Source organism: Sciurus vulgaris, assembly GCF_902686455.1.
Source record: "Sciurus vulgaris genome assembly, chromosome: X".
Lineage (NCBI taxonomy): Eukaryota > Metazoa > Chordata > Mammalia > Rodentia > Sciuridae > Sciurus > Sciurus vulgaris.
The window spans coordinates 37,112,041-37,135,999 of NC_136471.1; the positions used below are offsets into that span (position 1 = coordinate 37,112,041).

At 34.8% G+C, this 23,959-nt stretch overlaps 1 protein-coding gene and 1 long non-coding RNA gene across 4 annotated transcripts in view; one reads left to right on the forward strand and one right to left on the reverse strand.

Annotated features, from left to right (window-relative positions):
* The window catches only part of LOC306651733, a 495,681-nt gene that overhangs the window by 130,531 nt on the left and 341,191 nt on the right, over window positions 1–23,959 (forward strand). The window lies entirely within an intron of this gene.
* Window positions 1–23,959, reverse strand: part of HTR2C (5-hydroxytryptamine receptor 2C) — a 247,128-nt gene that overhangs the window by 98,803 nt on the left and 124,366 nt on the right. For both annotated transcript variants that reach the window (XM_079124478.1, XM_079124479.1), the window contains exons 3-4: window positions 20,149–20,262; window positions 15,759–16,072 (exon numbers count right to left, since the gene is read on the reverse strand). In XM_079124478.1, coding sequence (XP_078980604.1) covers window positions 15,759–16,072; window positions 20,149–20,183 — 349 coding nt within the window. In that variant the 5' untranslated portion in view covers window positions 20,184–20,262. The remainder of the gene's footprint in view (window positions 1–15,758; window positions 16,073–20,148; window positions 20,263–23,959) is intronic.

The window sequence follows — 23,959 nt, forward strand, 5'->3', positions numbered from 1 at the left end:
AAAAATTGTGAAAAGAATTACATTGGTGCTTCCTTAATTTAGTTCATTAAAATGGCTGTATATAAATTATGTTGTTTTCAAGTTATGAAAGTACTTCCCTTAAATAAGGAAAAATTAGCCAAGTGCAGTAGCACATGCCTGTAATCCCAGTGACTCAGGAGGCTGGGACAGGAGGATCAAAAGTTCAAAGCCAGCCTCAGCGAATGAGTGAGACCCCATCTCAAAAGAAAAAAAATATAAAGGGCTGGGAATATGGCTCAGTGGTTCGTGCCCCTGGGTGCAATTCCTGGTATTAAAAAAAATTACTAAACTAGATAATGCATTTCCTCACTAAATAACCTAGAATCTATTTTTGTACACAGACATGTGATTTCATGAGTTAAATTCTAGTAGCGCAGTGAGAAACCTATTTCCCCAATGTGCCTAGTTTGGTTGAGCTCTTGCAAATAAATTACAAAGACAATGCTACCCGAAAAGAAATAATGGCTATCAGAGGGAGGACCTGGAGTGGTATAATTCCACTGTGATAAATAAAATATATACATCTTAAAGCATCATGAGTGCCCAGTGGCAAATATTATGATAATGTCTGGATAGAGAATCAGAAATTCAAGACTGAACTCTCTGTACTTGTATAAATTCATCCAATGACTTTAAAGGATACTCCTATCAGGGGACCCCAAATATTGGTAGGTGAAATCATCCAAGAAGAGGGCTGACCTGTGGGAACTTGGCTGAAGATTCTTTCTTTTGGAGGATATCTATTTCATAATCACAGAAATTTGTAATTAAAAAAATAATGATTCACAGTTTAAACCTGCAAAGCTATGTAGACCTGCAAGTATATTATTTAAATAACTAAAATTTTCTTTTTGCCTGTTGTTGTGGGAAGAGTATTTTTCCCAGTTGTCCCCCACTCCTTATTAGCAAAGTATATGTGCCTTTATGAAGTAAGTGTGCCACCCAGATCTTTGCTTACTGTCCTGCCTCTACTTCACCAACTAGATTGTAAATTCCATAATATCGTGTCCTTATTTATTTTTGTACTGGGGATTGAACCCAGGCTTGCTCTACCACTGAGCTACATTCCCAGTCCTATCTTTATTTTTTTATTTTGAGATAATGTCTTGCTAAGTTGCTGAGGCTGGCCTTGAACCTGCAATTCTTCTGTCTCCATCTTTCATGTCACTGGGATTATAGGCATGCGTCCCAAGCCTGGCTCATATCTATTTTCTGTTCTTGCTATATCATATTGTCTAGTAGGCACCTGATGTATAGTGAGTAGTCAAAACTGATGAATGAATGAATGAATGAATGATTGTGTTGAACCGATTGCCACTCAATCTGAGTGGATGGCAATAGGTAGGTTGAGGACAGCCATGGGTAGAGAACGAGGTGTTGATTTCTAATGCTCATTGAAGTGCGCTAGGAAGTTGTTACTCCATAAAGTGCAAGAGAGAATGTAAGCAAGGTGCCAGAGAGCATGACTCCATTTCATTCATCAATGACTTCTTCCTAAGCACTAAAAATACAGAAACAATTCAAGGAGTTGAGACTGACAAACTGGGACCCTGTATTAAATTAAGTATGACTTAAATTTTGAAACTTAGTGAAGAAAATCAAGGGTAAGGATCATTTTAACCATGCAAGATCTATGTTTAGGTTCAGTTTTTCAACCAGTTTTCTTCATTTAATATTTTAAATTTTATATGCAGTTAAATTTAAAATATATAACCTCAATACATATTTATACACATATATGTTTTAATTTTAAATAAATATAGGGAAGATTGAGTCTAAACATTAAAATGTATTACTAGCAGGGACCTCACAAAATTAGAGGGAACAGCCAGGCGCATAGTACAGGCTTGTAATCTCAGTGATTCCTGAGGCTGAAGAAGGACAATCACAAACTCGAAGCCAGCCTCAGCAACTTAGCAAGACCCTCACAACTCAGCAAGGCCCTGTCTCAAAATAAAAAATAAAAAGAGTTGGAGATATTGCTCAGTGGTAGAATTCTTTCCTAGCATGGGTTCAATTCCCAACATGACACACACAATTTCAGAGGAAGGCAATGTGATCTCAGAGGTAGAGAGTAGAGACATGTGGTTACAAACCAAGAAATACTGGCAGCCACCAGAAACTGGGAAAAAGCATGTTTCCCTAGAGTCTCTGGAGGAAGCATGACCTTTCAGTCAACTTGATTTCAGCCTAGCCGTACTAATTTCAGACTTTTGGCCCCTGAACTATGAGAAAATAAATTTTTAAATTACTAACCTCGTAATAATTTCTTCCAACAGCCATAGGAAACTAACACACTGTTCTTTTGTTGGCTACATGGTTTACAAATATTTCTCCTTCTCTGTAGATTGTTTTCTTAAAGGGTTGGTTAGGACAGCAAAAAATCTTAATTTTCATTAGGTCCAATTTATACATTTTTTTTTAAATAATGGATTGTGCTATTGTGGTCAAATCTAAGAACTCTGCCTAGCCCTTAAATCTGCAAGTATTTCTATAGTTTTTACCTAAAGTTTTATAGTTTTATATTATCTGTGGCCATTTTGTGTTCATTTTTGTATGAAGCATAGGGTTTAGATCAAGGTTTCTTTTATTTATTTAATTTTTTGCCTATAGATGATCAGTTTCTTTGGCATCGTTTGTTTATCCAATGAATTATACTTCAGCATCATTTTTGTCTCCAGAACTGTGAGAAAATAAATATATTTTTTAAGACACCTAGTTTGTGGTATTTTGTTAGAGCAGCTCTATCAAACTAATATAGGATGAAGTGACATGTTTACTATGTTGAGTTTTCCAATCCATGAACAGATTATGTCTCTTGATTTATTTAGGTCTTTGACTTCTTTCATCAGCATTTTAAAATATTAACTATACACATTCTGTATGTATTTTTTTCACATTCAGACCTGAGTATTTTCCTCTGAATGACAGTAAATGATACTGAACTTTAACTTTTGTTTCCATATAATCACTGTTACTATAAAAATGTGATTGATTTCATTGTGTTCTTGTATCTTGTGACCTCGGTGGAACTCACTTAGTTCTAGGATTTTTATTTTATCTTTTTTTAAATAGATTCTTTAGGATTTTCTACAAAGATAATCTTCATCTGCCCATAGGAATAGTCACTTCTTCCTTATCCATCTATATGCCTTTCTTCTTGGCCTTATTACAATAGCTAGAACTTTCTAAGCAGTACTATGTAACAAGTGGTAAGAGCAGATACCCTTAGTTTATTCTTTTTTCTTTATTTTTGAAAGGCTTTCTTTGCATATGATTCATATAACATAATTACATTTAAGCTAAATTAAATTTATTTAAACTAATATATAAAAATACAAAAACTGTATATGGGGTGTCATGTGATATTTATACATGTATGCATTGTATAATGTTTCAGTCAGATTAAACACATTTATCTCTTCAAACATGTATCACCTTTTTTTGTCATATTTGGGGTTGAACTCAGGGTACTCTATCACTGAGCTATATCCCCAGCTCTTTTGTTTTATCTTTCTGACAGAGTCTTGCTGGGTCTCCAAGGATGTTCTGGAACTTGAGATTCTCCTGCTTCAGCCTCTTGAGTAGCTGGGATTACAGGCATGTGGCACCACATCTGGCAGGTATCAGTTCTTTAAGGTGAAAACATTAAAAATTCTTTCCTCTAGTTTTTTGAAATCTATAATCAACCTATTGTACAATAACAAACCAGTATTTCTCACTTCTATTTAATGATATTATTCTTAATCTTAGGGGGAAAGCATTGAATCCTACACCTAGGTTCCACTATTTCCATTGTTGTGACCAGATGAGCCTACCCTGTCACCACTACAGAATAGTATGACTATTACTATTACTACTACTAAAATCTTCTTGAATACTAGTACTACAATATATTATCAGGCCAATTTATAACTACCTCATCTCTTTTCCCTCCACATGGAATATGAGATTTTTAAAAATTAAGAATCATAAGCATAGCTGGGCACGGTTGTGCATGCCTGTAATTCCAGCGGCTCAGGACACTGAGACAGGAAGATCTCAAGTTCAAAGCCAGCTTCAGCAACTTAGAGAGGCCTTAAGCACCTCAGCGAGACCCTGTCTCTAAATAAAATATAAAAAAGGCTGGGGATGTATGTAGTTCAGTGGTTAAGTGCCCATGGATTCAATCCCTGATACCAAAAAAAAAAAAAGAATTTGTTGATGCCATTATGTACCCATTCCCAGGTCTCAGTCTGGCATCTCTTCAATTTAATGGTCCTCACCTCTTTACAAGAAGTTCCCTTTCATTATGAAAGTAGAGTTATTACCATAATATATCTTCCCAGAAGTTTTAAGTGAGTGGTAGTTTTGAGGGAGGAATAAGAGTATAATAATAGCTTAGCAATTATAGCAATAGTAATATTTTAAAAGTAGAGACCTAAGGTCATCATTAAAGTATACAACTGAAAAAAAAATTCTTCATATGATTACAAGGATAAATATTTTGAAGCATACTGTGAACTAAATACCTTAAAGACACCCCAAGGCCTTAGACACCAAGACTACTTTCATTTCTGTCAATACCTGGAGGCCGATTTTTAAACCATCGGACTTACCTTCTTGGCATTCTGGGGTACAACTTGACTTCGAATTTTCTTCCAATTTAGCTTCCATCCATGTCCTTTATGCTCCCAATAACCGACCCCCCCCCCCCCCATTTTTTGGCAGTGCTAAGATCCTGGTGCATATCTAGCAACTGCTCACCCACTGAGCTATACTCCCAGTCCCTTTCCTGACTTTTTAAAAGTAAACCATGAGTATCAAAATGATATAATAAAAATACAAATGATGAGTGTTAGAATCAGCTAGATCCAGGTTCAAATCCTAATTCTCCTATCTGCTGGTCTCTTCATGTGATGTTGAGCAAGTCAGAGCCACTATGTAAGCCTCATGAGGCCAGGAATTTATTGTTACTATTTCATATGCCAACCACAGTACCAGGAAGTGTGCTTGGTATACAGGAGGTGTTCAATAAATCTCTGCTCTACAATATCCTAACTATGTGACCTTCTATGAATTAATAACTTCATTCCTCTGTTCTATCATGTATAAACTAAGGATGACAACAGAATCTAAATCTTAATGGTTTGTCAGAATTAAATGATTTCATACATGTAAAACAGTACCTGGCATATAGGATATACTCAACAAATATTATATGTGATTATTGTAGCTTCCTGTAAGGCTCCATACACTTAATTATATGCTCTGCAACTTGCATAAAGAATTGCTTCTAGAGAGTGTCAATGAGCTGAATAACAAACCTTTTTATAATAAATTCACATAAACATATATTGGGTATATATTCTAATTTCTTTAAAATGATGGAAAACAACACATTAAGCATGATAGCTCAAGTATACACACAATGACAGGATAACAGGATGTGATATGAAAGCCAGAAATTATTTGAACAATGACAGGACAAATATTACAAATTCAGTGTCTTCAAGTTTTAAGAGTTCATTGTGAGTTGAAATGCACGGATTCTGTGAATAAAAATACATATAACGAAATATCATGTAAAAGTAAGAAGTAGTTTGAGGTTGCATTCAATTTTTTATGAAAATAAACTTGGGGCCAGTAATGATTTTTTCTTAAATAATGTATGATTTGCTATCTTTTTGGTTAATGACTATAAATGCTTTCTTTGACATTTTATTTTTATTTGATATCTACAAATCCTTCTTAGTGAAGTGTCTGTTCAGATCTCTTGCTTATTTTTTATTAGGAGTTTATTTTTCTTGAGTTTTGAGAGTCCTTTATCTATTCTAGATACAAATCCTCATTAGAAATGTTATCATTGAGTAGTCTGTACCATTCTGTGGTTTCCCTTTCATTGACTCAAATGTAATTCAAGGAGCAAAAGCTTTTGATTTTGATGAAGTCCAATTTAGCCATTATTTTCATGGCTCATGTTTTGTGGAGACTTAGCTAAGAACTATTAGCCCAATCTGATATCATAAAGATTTTACCCTATGTTTTCTTCTAGAAGTTTAGTAGTTTGTATTTCACATTCACCTCTATATTCCATTTTGAGTTAATTTTTAAGGTGTGGAATACGGATTGAGATTCATTTTTTACATATGATTGTCCAATATTTTAAGCAACATCTGTTGAAAAGACTACTTTCACCATTGAAATGACTTTGCCATATTTATCAGTTCTGGATCTTCTATTCTGATCCATTCCTATATGCATTTGCCTTTCCAAAATACCATTATTTTTGATTACTGTAGCTTGACTGTATGTCCTCAAAGGAAGTATTATAAATTCCCCAAATTTGTTTTTTTCAAAATTGTTTTGATTATTATAGTTCCTGTGCCTTCCCACATAAATTTTAAATTAGCTTGCTTTCTACAAAATAGTGCTAGTATTTTTATTGAAACTGTGTTGAATCTACAGATCATTTGAGGGAGAATTGATATCTTAAGAATATTGATTTTTTTTCCAATTCACGATCAGGGTATATCTCTCCGTTTATTTGGACCTTCTTTAGTTGATTTCTTCAGGGTTTTGGAGTTTTCAGTGTATAATTCCATCACATATTTTGGAAGATTCACACCTAAGTTTTGCATGGACTTTGATTATATTAAAATAGTACTCTTTAATTTTGCTTCCAATTTCCTTTGCTAGTTTATAGAAACACAATTTGTGTATATGAGCATTGTATGCTAAGGTATGAGTTTAGGCAAGCTAACCTCACTTATTAGTTGTTCTAGTTATCTGTGAACACATTTTGCTGTCTTAAACTTTTCAATTTTTTTATATTTTCTTCTGTTTTGCTATTGAGAACTTGCATATTTCTGTTAATTTCTATTAATTACTACATGGAATATTGTTACAGTAGCTGCTTGAAAGTTTTCGTCTGATTATTCCAATATCTTGGTAATTTGAGTTTGCGATCTGTTGATAGTTATTTCCTTTAAGTATTTTTTCACATTTCCTGAATATTTTTTATGTCAAGCAATTTTAGAATAGTTTATAGATGTTAGGTCCTGTTAAAATCCTTCCAAGGATAGTGATTTTGTTAAATTGCTTGTTTTAGTTGGCAATGAATCCAGGTAGGTTTCAAATGAAAGTTCAGTCTTGCCTGTATGGACAGGGGATTCACCGTCCTATCTATTTTCCTAACCTTGGCTGTGCTGCTTGAGACTGTCATGCCAATGAAGGCATGGTCTGAGACTTGAATGATTGTTCAAATATATTTAATTTTGTGAAGTGTTTCTATGCTTTCTTGGGGTCTGTTTTGTTTATGTATGTCAGAATTGACACTGGTACCTATTTAGGTTCTTACACAGAATTAAGGAAACCTTTCTTCAGCTTTCTACTCCACAGGATTCCCTCCCATAATTTTTGGCCCACAAAGGCCTCCTTTCCTGGTCCACTGGCCAAAAAGTAAGGTATCAGGTTTTCGTTTGTTTGTTTGTTTTCAAATATTTGTACATGTGCTACCAAAGCATAGCTCTTTGACTAGAGTCTTCCCTCGGTCCAAAGAAAAAAAAAATGGAGGAAAAAGAGCCATTTCCCCTACATCAGGGAGACTACAGAGGCCCCTTTGTTAACTCGGTCCAGAAAGACTGAATTTCTCTAAGAGTTTCAGCCACTCCTGAACAGCCAGCCATGTGACAGTCCTGCCCTCCCCGGAAGGCTACTGGAAAAAAGAGGGAGAAAAAATGGAAACCTCATTACCATATAAGTTATTTCTCTAAATTTTTATTTCTCTCCCTCTTTGCTATTTTGTTTTAGTTCTAGTAGTTGTTTTGATTTTTTCCAGAGTTACTGATTAAATACCCCAGAAGAGACAGTCTTCAGCACACTTAACTCTGTTTTTGTTGGCATTAGAGCTTACATTATCAACCTTAATCTTGAACATTCCCAGATTTGTAGGGGTACTGCTAAGTTAGATCCTGTGTCTTTCTGAAATGTTCCTGTTACTCTGTGAGTACTTCCTTACTTTTTAGCTCAAAAGATGTTCTAGTCTGATGTTATAGTCTTCCTGCCCCATTTCTGGAATTAACCTTTTCTTCAAGGAGTCCCTGTTTCTGTTTGTGCTCATTCTATTTATGTAACGTTGTTCTATGCCCCACAGTGGAAAGAGCTAGGAAATAATTCAAAGTATGCATACATCTACACACACATATGTATATTTATCTATCATCTATTATCATCAATACTATGTAGCCCATTATTTCCTTTCCCCCTTTCAAATTTCTAACTCCCTTATGCAACAGAGACACACCTGGCTTCTTTCATTGTTAATATGTTTGCATACTATAATTCTAGATCACACAAATAATCATTTCAGAATTTCTATTGTATACCACTGATAAAATCAAACAGTATTTAGAGTTTATTTTCAGTTTTCTTTATCTTTAAACTGAGTGTATACAATATGAATATTGTATTTTAAAGTTATTTGGATTAGGTTTTTTTGTACTGTTCATTTCAGTAGTTATGTTATTAATATCAAATAGGGTTAGGTTCTTTTGATTCTGTTAACAATCTGTGTCAGTTAATAGAGAATTTCCTTATTCTTTCAAAGTTTCATGGTACTCCATTACATATATTCTGGAATATACAGTCATATGGCACATAATGACATATGGATCAAGATGGACCACATATATAACGGAGGTCTCCTAAGACTGTATAGCCTAGTGACATATGGCCATCTTCGTTTGTATAAGTATATGCTATGATGTTTCCATGATGAAATCTCTCCAGTGTCTCATTACTCAGAATGAGTCTCCATCATTAATCAATGCATAACTTTAAGTAATCTCCTATGTATGGAACATGGGTTGTTTCAAATATTTTGCAATTACAACGCTCATATGAATTACTCTATAGAGTTTGATATTATCAGAGGTTTGTTATCCAGAGTAAATTTATATAAGTTAGCTTGCTGGGTTAAAATGCATATGTAGTTTTATTCAGCATTGCCTAATTAAACTTCATAATAGTGGCACCAATTGACATTACCACCAGCAATATGGCAGTACCCATGTCCCAACAGCTTTGACATAGTGTGATATTAAGCTTTTCAAACTTTACCAATTTAGTAGGTTAAAAATGGGTATCACAGTGTCATTTATTTTGCATTTCCTTTCTAATTACTGAAATTAAACACATTTGCTTCTACTTACAGATTAAATATATAAATGTGTGTATATATTCTAATAGTCACAAATGTTTTTAAGAATATAAAATACAGTTTAAAGATCATGAATATACCTACTCAGAGTTTTAGCTCATTTTTTTCTATTGAGTGTTGGATTTTCCTCTCAATTTTAAAGAATTCTTTATATATAAAGGGTATTAGCCCTTTATGATATATGTAGCAAATATTTTCTGTGAGTTTGTTTTTGAACTTTGCTATTGTTAGTTTTGCCATGTATTATTGTTTTTATTGTTATTATTGCTATGTCAAAGATATCAATCTTTTACTATCTCTTTTTTTTTTTTTTGCGGGGGGAGGTACCAGAGATTGAACTCAGGGGCACTCGACCACTGAGTCACATTGCCAGTCTTATTTTTTGATTTTTTAAATTTAGAGACAGGGTCTCACTGAGTTGCTTAGCACCTCACTTTCACTGAGGCTGGCTTTGAACTTGCGATCCTCTTGCCTCAGCCTCGGGATCCGCTGGGATTACAAGCATGCGCCACTGCTCCAAGCTCAATTTCTTACTATCTCTTTTAGATGTGTTTTAATATTTTTCTTGGATGAGTTTTATACATTTTTTTCCTTGTAGTCTCTTTCATTCTATTTTATTTTCTAATCTATTTTATCTTCTATTTTTGCAATGCTGAGATCTAAACCAGGGTCTTGAACATGCTAGGGAAGCACTCTAGCATTGAGCTACACCCCAGCTCTTTTCTTGCTATTTTAAATGTGGTTTTCTTTAACTGGTTATTTTTGCATATTAATGTTACTGACTTTTGCATGATAATGTTGCACCCTGTTATCTTATTGAATTAGTTTTAGTAGTTTTATCCTTGATAACTTTATTTCTTCTGCTGACATTCTTCTGTTTCTTTCCATATCTAAAGGAGTCAATTTTGTTAAACTGAACTTCCCTGAGAAATTATCTATGGTTTTGTTTTCAATTGATATGAATATAAACCTACAAAGTAATTTCATGATTTTAAAAATTAATTTTACTTCAATAGTTGTTCCCTGTCATTTCTTCTTTTATATATTTACGATACTTCATTTTTCCTTGTTTAAATTGGTTAGAGATTTTCCATTTTGTTAAAATCTTATTAAAAAAAAACAGATTTGGTTTACTAATTAGATCTATTGTTCTTCTATTCTGTACCTAATAACTTATTATCTCTTTTTCCTTTTTCCCTTTTTCTGTCTTCTTTGCCTTTCTTTTAGTTCCTTTTGTAGATTTTATTTTGTAGTCATCCAATCTTTCTTGTACTATGATATCTAAAATCTCCCATTATTTTAATGTGTCTCTAACCGTATCCTTCCACCTTTGAATGTTTGCTTTATAAAGACTACTGATGTGTTCTTGAATGCATAGATAATTCTTTTATTTTGTACTGGAGGTTGAACCCAGGGGTGCTCTGCCACTGAACTATATCCCCAGTCCTTGTTATTTTTTGAGACCTTGTCTCACTAAATTGCTGAGGCTGGCCTCCAACTTGCAAACCTCTTGCCTCAGCCTTCCCAGTCACTGGGATTACAAAATGGGCCACTGTCCCTGATAAATGCATAGATATTCTTAACTACTCTATATTTGGTATTATTGTGGCTTTTATTATTAATAGGCATCCTTTTTCATTCTTGTTGCTTTTATCATTTGAAATCTACTTTGTCAGACACGAATATTACAGTTTCTGTTTTCTTGTTACCATTTTACTGGCACACTTTTACCTATCCTTTTATTTTTAGCTGTTACGAATTACTGCATTTTAAGGGTTTCTTTCCCTCTTTCTTTCTCTTTCTTTTTTTGGTAGCAAGGATTGAACTCAGGGGCACTCAACCACTGAGCAACATCCCCAGTCCTTTTTATATTTTATTTAGAGACAGGGTCTCACTGAGTTGCTTAGCACCTCACTAAGTTGAATTGCTCAGGGCCTCACTTTTGCTGAGGCTGGCTTTGAACTCGCGATCCTCCTGCCTCAGCCTCCTGAGCCATGGGATTAGAGGAGTGTGCCACTGCACCCACCTTAAGGGTTTCTTTTGTGAAATGAATATGGTTGGGTCTTTCTTTTTAAGCCAAATTGAAAATATGCTCTTTTTAATAGTGTGCTAAGTTCATTCAAGTTTATTTGTTGTCATTAATGATAAGTTTGATTTCAACTTTATCATATTATATCATTTTACAATGTAAAATGCATTGTTTTATTTTCTTCTGTTCCTTTCTCTAGTTGATTGGTTTTGACTCACTATTAATTATGTTTCTTTGGGTATTTAGGAAGGTTTGTATTTTGTTTCCAGTGATTAACTTTGTATTTATATCATGTTTAATTACCTTCTACCAATGCTTTCTTATCAATTAATTCTATTTCTTGGTTTGTCAGATTTTCTTATGGCATTATTTAACTTCAACTTTTTTAAATTAGAAAATTAATTCTATTTTTAGTTTTCGGGCTTACTACTTTAAGGTACTTTCTAATACCTTAACATGTTCATTTGAAGTATCTTATAGTTTCCTTTTGCTTGACAATTCTTTATTAGTAGACATTTTCATCAAATGTCTTCATTTGTTTCCCATATTCTAATTTCTTTTTTAAAAATAGAAACTATAGTATAGATGGAGATTGGTTGTATCTTCGAACTTCTTTGAAGATGGCTGGTAGCTTGTGGGTAGTTTCCTAGATTTCAAGCTAAAAGAACATCTTTTTCTCTCAAGTTATCAAAGTGTGGTTTGTTTACCGGAGGGCTTTGAGAGTGAGAGACCATAGTGGGAGAGGTGATGAGTCCTCACATGCTGATATTTTTTTGTTTTGAAACATAAAAAGAAAATTTCAAGACTGCTGTCTTAAGATTTATGGACACTTCAAAGTCCCTTACTTAAAGTCTTATATTTGAGAGAAACTTTTCAGTAGTTTCATATCTAGAACAGACTTTCTTTTTATCTTTCTTTCTCTTTCTTTAGAAAAAGGAAAAAAGTTTTATTGCTTTGCTAGCAAAAGAGAAACACAGGGGGCCAGGTGCAGTGGCACAGGCTGTAATCCCAGCAGCTCTGGAGGCTGAGGCAGGAGGATCTTGAGTTCAAATCCAGCCTCAGCAAAAGTGAGGTGCTAAGCAACTCAGTGAGACCCTGTCTCTAAATAAAATACAAAATAGGGCTGGGGATGTGGCTCAGTGGTTGAGTGCCCCTGAGTTCAATCCCTGGTACCAAAAAAAAAAAAGAGAGAGAGAGAGAGAGAGAAACACAGGGACACAGGGGACTCCTGTTCTAAAGGCTGTGATTCTGCCCATCAGGGGGAATAGGGGATTTTTAAAGAGGTGATTCAAAGGCTACACTCCCTGAGTTCTCTGTTGTTAATTTGGGAGATAGTAATTTTTGAGATCTTCTCAGTCATCCCCAAGTCTGAATCACTTATTTCCTCTGGTGGGTGTGACCTCAGGAGAGATAACTCTTCCTAGGATGGGGAAGAAAGGTAATTCTGTTTCCCATGAGATTAGGGAGGGGGCGAGATTAGGGAGGAGCAGGGAGAGAGGAAGAGGAAGGAACATGTTCATTTTAAGAATCAAAACTACCCTAAGATTCCATCTCACCCCAATTAGAATGGCGATTATCAAGAATACGAGCAACAACAGGTGTTGGAGAGAATGTGGGGAAAAAGGTACACTCATACATTGCTGGTGGGGCTGCAAATTAGTGCAGCCACTCTGGAAAGCAGTGTGGAGATTCCTCAGAAAGCTTGGAATGGAACCACCATTTGACCCAGCTCTCCCACTCCTCGGCCTATACCCAAAGGACTTAAAATCAGCATACTACAGAGATACAGCCACATCAATGTTCATAGCTGCTCAATTCACCATAGCCAGATTGTGGAACCAACCTAGATGCCCTTCAATTGATGAATGGATAAAGAAACTGTGGCATATATATGTACAATGGAATATTACTCCACCATGAAGAATGATAAAATTATGGCATTTGCAGGTAAATGGATGAAATTGGAGAATATCATGCTAAGTGAGATGAGCCAATCTCAAAAAACCAAAGGACGAATGATCTCGCTGATAAGTGGATGAGGACATATAATGGGGGGTGGGAGGGGTTAGCGTTAGGGTTAGGGTTATGTTTAGGGTTAGGGATAAGGAGGGTGGTAAGAATGGAGGAAGGAAGGACTGTATAGAGGGAAAAGAGGGGTGGGAGGGGTGGGAGGAAGGGAAAAAAATAACAGAATGAATCAAACAACATTCCCCTATGTAAATTTATGATTACACAAATGGTATGCCTTGACTCCATGTACAAACAGAGAAACAACAGGTATCCCATTTGTTTACAATAATAAAAAAAAAAGAATAAGTCCCAGTGGCAGAGCAGTTAGAGCTATATTCAAAGCATGAAGCAGACACTGTCACATTTCCTCACTGTGAGTTTCTACGTTCCCTTTCCATAGAAAAATGGGCAACTAACATCTCCAAGCTGCTTCCTGCTGAGAGAGGCCCGAGTTGGGGGAAGTCCCTGTTTTCTATCAGGTGGGTCATGGACAGTTAGGAACAGACTTTATAACAGTGATTTTATATCAACCTTAGACTTCCCAGTAGCTTTCCTTTAGCCTCTGTCACCCAGTTTTTCCTGGAATGGTCCTCCCCTATACAATAGCCTGCAGTAGGACACAAAATGTAGCTCAGTGTGATTTCTTGCCTGTTTTTGTTCTTAAGGATAATTAAAAATTGGATAGTTCTCCAAACTTGGTGGTGGCGCTATGTACTTTTATTTGTTCTTGCTGTTCTTTATGGCTTTTGGAGGGGTGGGGTGGGGGGGCAGCAGGTAGATGTGTTATGAGATTTGGATTTGGGTTAATGTCATTATTTGGCTTTCCACATATTTTTTTAAGGGAGAAATTTGCAAAATGGAACAGACACCATAGGACAAAGTCTACCTTTTAAATCAACAGTTTTGCTTCATTCCCATCACCTTTTCTCACTTAATTTTGGAGCTATAGAGTGGAAAAAATGCCCACTGAGCAGGTCAAACAGTGATGCTTTGAAGATAATGCATTATTGAAATAGTAAAGATAAGAAAAGCCTATTTTCCAAGAATTACTTTATAAAATACCTATTAAGAAAATGCATTTCCGCTCTATATTCTTTGTATTTAGAGCAAGCTAATTCAACTTTAAGTTTCACAAAAGATGATTTTCTAGGTCCACTGAACTTCCTTTTTAGGATTGGAGAACTTTCAATAATATTCTTTCTACTCTAGTTCCTTTAGAAACTCCAGGGAACTGGAAGTCTGTTTTACTCCATTGGAAGATGAACATATCAGCAATTAAATTCATACTGGGCTCTCCAACGTTTTAGTAAAGATATTTATAGAGAACTGAGCACAGTGGTGTGCTCCTAGGGTCCCAGCTACAGAGGAGGCTGAGGCAGAAGCAGGATCCCTTGAGCCAAGGGATTCAAGGCCAGTCTAGACAACAGAGCAAGATCCTATCTTTAAAAATATATTTTTTTCATTTAAAAAACACTTGTAGATTGTATGTAATTTTGATTGTTTATTGTCAATATTAGCCAAGCTAATATTGGTGGTGCACACCTGTAATCCCACAGGGAGGATCACAAGTTTGAGGCCAGCCTGGGCAACTTAGCAAGATCCTGTTTCAAAATAAAAAATAAGAAAAGACTGGGAAGGTAGTTCAGTGGTACAATGCCCTTGGGTGCAGTATCAAAAATAAATGTTAGCCAAAGAACAAAACTTAGGTTTAAATGAACACAACAAAGAGCAGAAGAATCAAAAGAAAAATTTGAAACCTCTCTACAATCAACACACTAAATACCCAATGCCTGAATCTTTATGGTGATGATGTGAACTTATACCTATATACTTAGTAAATAAGTTTGTTACCCCTGTCTGTTTGTACAAACATGAATTATAGACCTCATGAAGAAGAATAACAACTATTGTTAAATAACCATTTGGTCTGTCTACACTTAAAAAGATCACTCAGATCTACAGGGAAGCTCAGTGGTAGAACACTTGCTTAGCAGACCCCAGGCCCTCAGTTCTAGCTCCAGCACTGCCAAAAAAAAAAAAAAAAAAGATTACTTAAAGTATATTTTTAAAAGATGAGCTTGTTTTTCTTTTCTTTTTTTTTATTGAAGATGGTACTTACAGTTTGGGTACTGTCCAAAGCACAGGTGTGGAGGATATTTGTCACTGCCCCACTGTGTACATTGTAAGGCAAATACACATTCATATTTACAAATGACATTGAAGAATAGAGCATCTATGTATAATTTTACCATGTTATAAAATGTCTATTTTGTTTTTTGGAGACTCTACTACTGATTTAATAAATCTAAAGACACACAATCGATTCCTTCTGTCAGGCAATTTGCCTTTCTCTTCATTTTCCAAATGCCACAGGTAAAATAAATTACTATATCAGTGTTTACTATGCTACTTGACACAAATTTACACTATTAGATTTAAAAACTAATAGATTAAGAAACTAATTTTAATTAGATTAAAAACCTATAGAACCGTACTTACCGTAAAGGATTGCAAGCAGAGACAGTGGCATGACAAGTAGTCCCACTAGCATATCAGCAATGGCTAGGGACATTAAGAAGTAATTGGTGGCATTGTGCAGTTTCTTTTCCATGCTAACTGCCATGATAACGAGGATGTTGCCACCTATTGTCATGATTATTATTACGACGATTGAAAGTGCTGGCCAGTTTTGTACCCCGTCTGGGAATTTAAAGCGTCCACCATCGGAGGTATTGAAAATGTCAGTTACTATAGCAGCTACTGGACTCACAGAAATATCAAATTGCCAAACCAGTAGGCCAACCAGGTGCACACTGAAAATTAAGGAGAGAAAACCCCAATCAGTACATATTGTATTGCTTATATATGGATTACCTATATATAATATTTATACTCTAAAATAATACATATGCTTAACAAAACAGTTGATTCTCCTTCACCATCCATGATGATGAAGAGTTCCGCTCTCCTAATGAAGCCTCTATTTCTTTCTATTCAAAGGATAGTTTTACTGAGTGACTATTGAGTTAGGCACTTTGTTTACCAAAATACATATAGATAGCTCCTTTGATTCCTTATAACAACCATATGAGCTCAGTACTGATATAAATCCATTATGTAGATGAGAAGACTGAAGTTAAAAGAGGTTTAGTAACTTTTTCAAGCCAATTCAGCCAGTAAACAGCAGGGCCAGGGCCCACTGCAAGCTCTTATTGATTTCAAAGACTTTTTAAACTTTTACTGCAATCCAAAACCATAGTATTGTTTGCTTTGTAGTGATGATTTACTCTTTATATTTTGTGAAATTAATTTTTTTGAGATATTCTTTTAGATAGCTGGTAAGACAATGAAGGGAGATTTTCTTATAGGGTCCTGTAACTGACAAGAAAATTAGAAGTTGCCTTCTTTTGATCCAAAGCTAAGAAGGAATAAGTTGTCATCAGATCAACTTCGGGAAGGCGTTCGAAAGAGACACAGTAAGTGGGTGGCACAGGTCTGTAATACCAGTGATTTAGGAGGCTAAGGCAGGAAGATTGTTAAATTTGAGGACAGCCTCAGCAACTTGGTGAAACTCCGTCTCAAAATAAGAAATAAAAAAGGGCTGGGGGTGTAGCTAAGTGTAAAGTATCCCTGTGTTCAATCTCTAGTAAAGAAAGAAAGAAAGAAGAAAGGAGATAGCAAAGTGGGTTTTGACAATAGTACATGTTGATTTCTTTTTAGAACTCTCCCTATCCGCTCACATTTGCAAAATGACTATGTTGGTCAGCAATCTGATCATATCCAAACTACTTACCCATGCACATGTGATTGTTGACCAACATACAGTTCAGGCAATCGAGGCCAGCCTGGGTAACACAGTGAGATGCTGTCTCTTAAAAAAAAACTGTGTGTTATAAACTGTGATTGATATAAATTAAAAATTATTGAAATGGACCAAATAAATCGAAGGAAGTTATTTGCTGTCAGCTTTGGTTACTCTGTCACTATATTTGGAATGTGGCCAATGTCCTGGTCATATGACCTCCAGGATTTTTTTTGATCAGTCACTTAACCTTTCAAAATATCAGTTTCCTCATCTGTACAAGGATGATCTCTATCACATGGTTGTTGTGAAAATTAAATGACATAATATATGTAAAGTCCTGAAAACACTACCCAAGTCACAACAGGACCTCAGTAAACATTAAGGCTTACCTTGTTCCTGCTTTCAAAGTGGGATTTTTGTTTTTGTTTTTGTTGGTGCTGGGGATTGAACCCAGGGCATTGCACATACTAACCCTACATTCCACTACTGAGCTATACCTCCTGCCTGCCTTCGAACTTGAAAGTATTTTATGATTGCTATATGCCAACTCTTGTATTTCAAAATATGCCAAAAATTTGTCCTTATTTTATTTCAAGATGACATCTATCTATGCAGAGCTGGTCTCAGATTGTTTTTATTTATTTTATCATTGCATTGTATTGTGTTTTGGTGCTTGAGAATTGAATCCAGGAATTTGCGTATGCTATAAGCACGCATTCTACCAGTTAGCGACACCACCAGTCCCTTTAGGCAGTGATTTTAAATCCAGTGTCTTTTTCATGATCTTTTCTGGCCTAGCCAATGAAATACCTGCCCTACTGAATTAAATTTTTTTTTTCTCATGTCAATTAGCTGATGATCATCTCAAGTGCTCTCATGTGACAGTGTGCTCAAATAATATGTTGTATCTTCAGTGTTCAGTTGTAGAACCACAAATATATTTATCCTTAAACCCAGGAGAATAAGGTCCTAGGAAAATATGAAGTCCAACTTCCAATATTCTGTCAATTTTAAAAAACATCTAAATATTTTCACATCTCTAAAAATGGTAGAGGAGTAGAGGACACAATTGAACATGAAAAAAACCACATTCAATTTTGAATTTTGTAATCTGAGTATCTTAGAATTAGGGGTTGAAAAACACTTCAAGTAGTTATCTTGCCTATCTCTACTGATCAGAAATACTTTTTTATATTAAAGAGTCCATGAAAGAAATACTGAATTACTGAGAAGTCTTATAGAATTTAAATATATCTGGTGTACATTGCAAAATAAATTGATGGTGCTGGGATAGATTTTGAAAGAACATTTACTTCAGTTTCCTGGTTTCAATTAAATTCAGTTTAATAAAATCTTATTGAGCACCGTTTATGGTCAAGGTTTTATGACTTTTGTTGCACTTCAATCCTGTTTCTACAGTTTTATAATCAAGAATTGGCTTTATTATAATTAAACCTAATTTTTAATACTTATGTGCTCGGTGAAATATATAAAGTCCTTTTGCAAAGAAGGAATAATTTAGGTTTTGTTCTTCGGCTTACGCGAAGTGTTATTAAGCTCACAGGAATCTCATAAAATATGTATTCAACATCATAATTTCTCTCTGAACAATGCAAATAATTTACTCATTGCTACTAAAATTTTAATGAAAATATAATTTTACACTTAATAGATAAAACGATAATTTCTAAGTCTGAATACACTTTAAATCTACTGAGCTTCTGCATGACATATGACAATGGACATTAGTACGAGAGATGAATGGTCTCCCATTTTTCTCAAGAGAACAGAAAAAAATTGAATATGAATTCTTTAATTTCATAGTAGAATACCTTTAAGGCAGCCCTACATAGTATGTGGGCCAATGTCTAGATACTCAGTTGGCATAGACTCAGAAAGGAGGAACATTTGCCCTTTCATTTTCCCATACCTTTTTTTTTTTTTTTTTTAAGGGATTAAACCCAGGGGCTCTTAACTTCTTTTTTTCCTCTTCTTTATCATTGTTCTTCACCTTTTCCTTTCTCTATTGTATGCTCTCATTCTCTTTGAATCATGCATACTTGAGACTATCATCACTACAATGCCATCTGAGATGGGCTACAGTAACCATATTCCGGAGCATCTATGCTGATGCTTTTTATGTTATATTGTAAACTTTTCCTGCAGGGAACTCTTTCACGGGAATCACAAAGGAGATTATGTAGGCACCAGGAGATTTGGAGCTTCTCAGAATTGACACAGCTTTGGATCTCTTTTTCTGTGCCGTATTCCTCAAAGAGTAGATTTGGATTAGATGAAATTTAGAATGGCTTTGTTCTTGAATCTGATTCTTCACTTGCCCCTTTTATGTTGTATTTTATATACTTCATTGCTGGGTGATTATATCAAGAATTCCCTGGATGGCACTGTTTTCTTCTGTCCAGCTACATCCCCCCAACCTTAATCCTAACTTCTGATCTTTATTTTTGCAGTCTTTTTTTGGTGGCGGGAGAGGTACTGGGGATTGAACTCAGGGACACTCAACCACTGAGCCACATCCCTATTTTGTATTTTATTTAGAGACAGAGTCTCACTGAGTTGCTTAGTGCTTCGCTGTTGCTGAGGCTGGCTTTGAACTCACCATCCTCCTGTCTCAGCCTCCCAGCCCCTGGGATTACAGGCATGTGCTACCACACCCGGCTATTTTTGCAGCCTTATTTTTCACAAAATCAAAGGCTTACAAAGGCTTTGTATTCTCTTGACTGCTCAGTTCATGCAGGAAGAAAAGGGAAAGAACCTTCCTCCTTTGTAAGTTTTACCCATGGAGAAAGCAACCATGAGACCTGGGATAATTTGAATTGAGGGTATCATCACCATATTATTTGTTTGACAACATGAGCATTAATGTTTAATTAGAATCCAATTAGTCTTTCCCCATTATTTTTAAATAGGAAACATCCATAATATTAATCTTTTGGTGTACAAGTCATTTACACACATTGAGTCAGATATTGCTGAGTAATCACACAGAAGCATTTTTAACATCTTTAAGAAAGTTATCATAAGAGTTACTTTTACTAAAATAATAAGAAATAGCATTCTTACAGGAACGAATGCACCGCGTTCCTCAGGTTCACCATGATTGCTTCGGTCTTTAGCAACCACAGTTTAAAATTGAGGAGAAGAAACTAAAAGATTGGATTTACCATCTTCTCCTTTCTGGGGAGAGAAAAGAAAAAAAAAAAAAAAGAAAAGAAAAATTAGTTAAAAGTCCAAAGAACTTGTACAACAACCAATTAAGTAATTTTAAATATACTTATTAGTGATAAGAAACAGTTAATACTTAATTTAGGAAATAGGTAAGCAAGTTATATTGGAAGTCATAAAGAATGCAAAAGAGCAGATTTTTTCTTTTTACCTTTATACAACTATCACAGTTTTCCTAAAATTTCTTGTGTAAACTTTATTTATATGGGGCTCTATTAAATCTTCTTGTTAGAGTACATAGTTTCAAATCAATGTCTTGAGAAAGGCATTAAGAACATATCCTTGATTTGCAAAACAAGGAGAATGTATGATCTCATAATTAATTAACACGCCTGAAATGAAAAGGTTTTGTGTTATAATAACATGGAAAACTAAAACAAATTTTAAGAGTTTTTATAAAGTAAACACATTTCATACAATATTTCTAGTTTTCTTTTTCTTGAAAGGGAAGCATTCTGCATTCACATAGAAAGTTCTATTTATACTTTTGCATTAACCAACAATGCTCTCCAGAGGGCAGCAACAACAGGTTTATGCCAAAATAAACAAATTCATCAAGTTTGCTATATTAAATACAGCAACAACCCTATGCACTAAATAGTAGCCAGAAGTTAGTACGTTACCAACAGAGCATATGGAGTAACATTGAAAATTGCAAACAAAGGGTCAGTTGCACTAATGATTGAAAAAAAATCACTAGTTCTTTTGTGGATTATGAATACAGGACCAATGTAACTCCACATCACATACAACCACAAGAATGGGAAGTCATACTCCATGTATGTATGATACATCAAAATACATTCTACTGTCACGTAAAACTAAAAAGAACAAATAAAAATTTAATTTTTTTTTTAGTTGTAAATGGACACAATACCTTTATTTTTATGTGGTGCTGAGGCTCGAACCCAATGCCTCACACATGCTAGGCAAGTGCTCTACCACTGAGCTACAGCTCCATTTCAAGCAAAATTTTTTTTTAAATATGATAATACATCTTCCAAGGTAACGAAGAAAGAAACATGAAATTCAAATGATTTATCAAAGAATTTCTTATAGGCTATTTTCAAAGTTATTTGTTGTAGCATACAACCCAACTGAATAGTTACATAGTGACTTATTCATCACCTACTCACTACATTTGGTACGTGAAAGTGTTGGTCAAGAGTGGACCAGAAGCAAATTTTCTGAGCATCTCTAGTGCTCTCCTTGTGAAAATACATCTTTACAGAGTGGAACCTGTCACTATCCATTTTTACCTCCACGTCGAAGAAATACACATTGTGAATTCTAGTGACTAATATGGAGACACTTTGGTTTTTCTGTTTAGAGATTTCCAACTGGGAATAGTGTAGTTAAATTTTGTTCTCTATTTTGTCTTTTCTCTGTTTTCTATTTAGGATTTTGATTACACTCTCTTCCCACACCAAACATCTAACTATATTTCTTTCTGGGATTATAAAGCTATTCTAAGAGTTGGGACTGTGATGCTAAATTTGCAAGCACTCAGCTGTCAATGAGAAGAATTTGGGGGTATGTGTGTGTGAAAGAGAAAGAGTTGAATACTGAGAAAGTGGTGTAACTGAAAATTGTCCATTTTGTCTAGTTTGTAAATGTTTTCAGGGTGTATGATAATGAAAATCTGTCTTGATAATCTTTCTTTGGTGTTTTCTAGCTCCTTTCAGAAATTTGGAAGTAAAATTTCACTAGAACAAACTGCATCTCCCTATGTTTCCCATCTCATTTAAAGAGCACTGTTTTTCTAATGACTAGCTATCGACATAATGTTTTCTCTCAACCTTCACTTTTCAGTTCTCTCAGTACTAGGACACAGAAATCTATCTCAAAATCATCCCTTAGTACAGGAAATATATAAAATATGGCCTCTCAGCAGTTAGGAACTCAAAGTGTTTTGTGGAAGAGAGTAATATCAGTCAGACTATTAGGCCATTTCTCGCCTGTAAAATCCTACCAGACAATACATAAATTCTTTTTTCTGGAAGGCCTGGAACTAAGTGACAGAAAAAATGGTAAGGAAGACCAATAAATATCAATATCCTTTACCCTTTTCTTTTTAGTTCTCAAAAAATATCAAAATCCTTCCTTTTTACTAGTGCTAAAAGTCATGAAATGGTTTTTGGTATTTATTTTTCAGGTGTCCAAAAAGGTTCAAAGATTGAGCAAAATATACTGAGCTTTAGTGCACTGTAATAAAACAAATGAACTTGTATTTTCCATAGCTTGATATAACATGATAATCATCTCACTGAACATATTATTATTCACATTCTCAGCCATGGTAGAATTCCACAATTGTTACTCAAAATATTATATTCTCTTAAAAATTAAACTACTAACTGATGCTTTTTACATTTTCCTGGGAAGTACAGAAAATATAAACAAGATTAAACAGCAAATATTTATTTTTCTAAGTTGCAATTTCATTAAGAGCAAGTAATAATCACAAGTCTATTATGTGCATAGATTTTCGATCTACTAATTAAAATGTTTTCCTGTTTTATTAAAGTTTGTATTCTTTTATTTATTGCATTTTTTTTTTTTTTTTTCTGTAGAACCAAAGATCAAACCCAGGGCCTTCCTCATGCTAGGTAAATGCTCTACTACTGAGCTACAACTCCAGCCCCAAATTTGCTCCTGAACTGATGGTAAAAGTTTAGGAATATAGCCAGGCACGGTGGCGCGTGCCTGTAATCCCAGCGGCTTGGGAGACTGAGGCAGGAGGATCACAAGTTCAAACTCAGCCTCAGCAAAAGAGAGATGCTGAGCAACTTAGAAAGACCCTGTCTCTAAATAAAATATAAAATTGGGCCGAGGATATGGCTCAGAGGTAGAGTATCCCTGAGTTCAATCCCTAGTACCCTTGCCAAAAAAAAAAAAAAAAGAAAAAAGAAAAAACAGTTTAGGAATATAATATGAGAGGAATAAATTATATAAATTATGTAATGTAAATTATGCTTCATTATATATTTCCCCAAATAACTAGCTCATTATGATATTTTGCATTGAGAAATGTTCTGTGAGTAATTCTACAAAAAGGGAGGGGCATGAAAAATCTCTTAAGCCTTGGTTAAGGTCTATTAATAAGAGAAACAAAAAAACCATAACAAAACCACTCAAAAATTACTGATCTGCACACCTCTCAGACTCCAATCTTTCATAAATGGAACTCTCAGAGTTGTGCAAGTACAAAAAGATTACCTATATTAATTTCGGGGAGAATCTGTGTTTTCTAAAATAAAAAAAAAAAAAAATCACTTGTGAGATAACTGAGAGAGTCGAATAATTTTTAGTGAAGATTTATAGGACTCACATAGAAACTGTGTTAAAATACACAATACAGGGTTCAATGGTAGAGTCTCTGCCTAGCATGGGGATGTGGTTAAGCATCCCTGGGTTCAAACCCTAGGTCAAAAGTCAAGAAATCCTACTTAAGGATAAAGGAAGAACTATTATTTTGTCCAAATTGTCTCTGGAGAGGATAAAAGTTTATGGTTTTCTTGAAAATCCTGAATATTTCCTTTCATCCTCTGAAACTGATCGTTTAGAATTCATTTTTACCTTTACCTTTTCCTCACTTTGGCACTGAAGAAAGATTGGTCATGTTTCAATTACATTTTCTTTTAAAAAT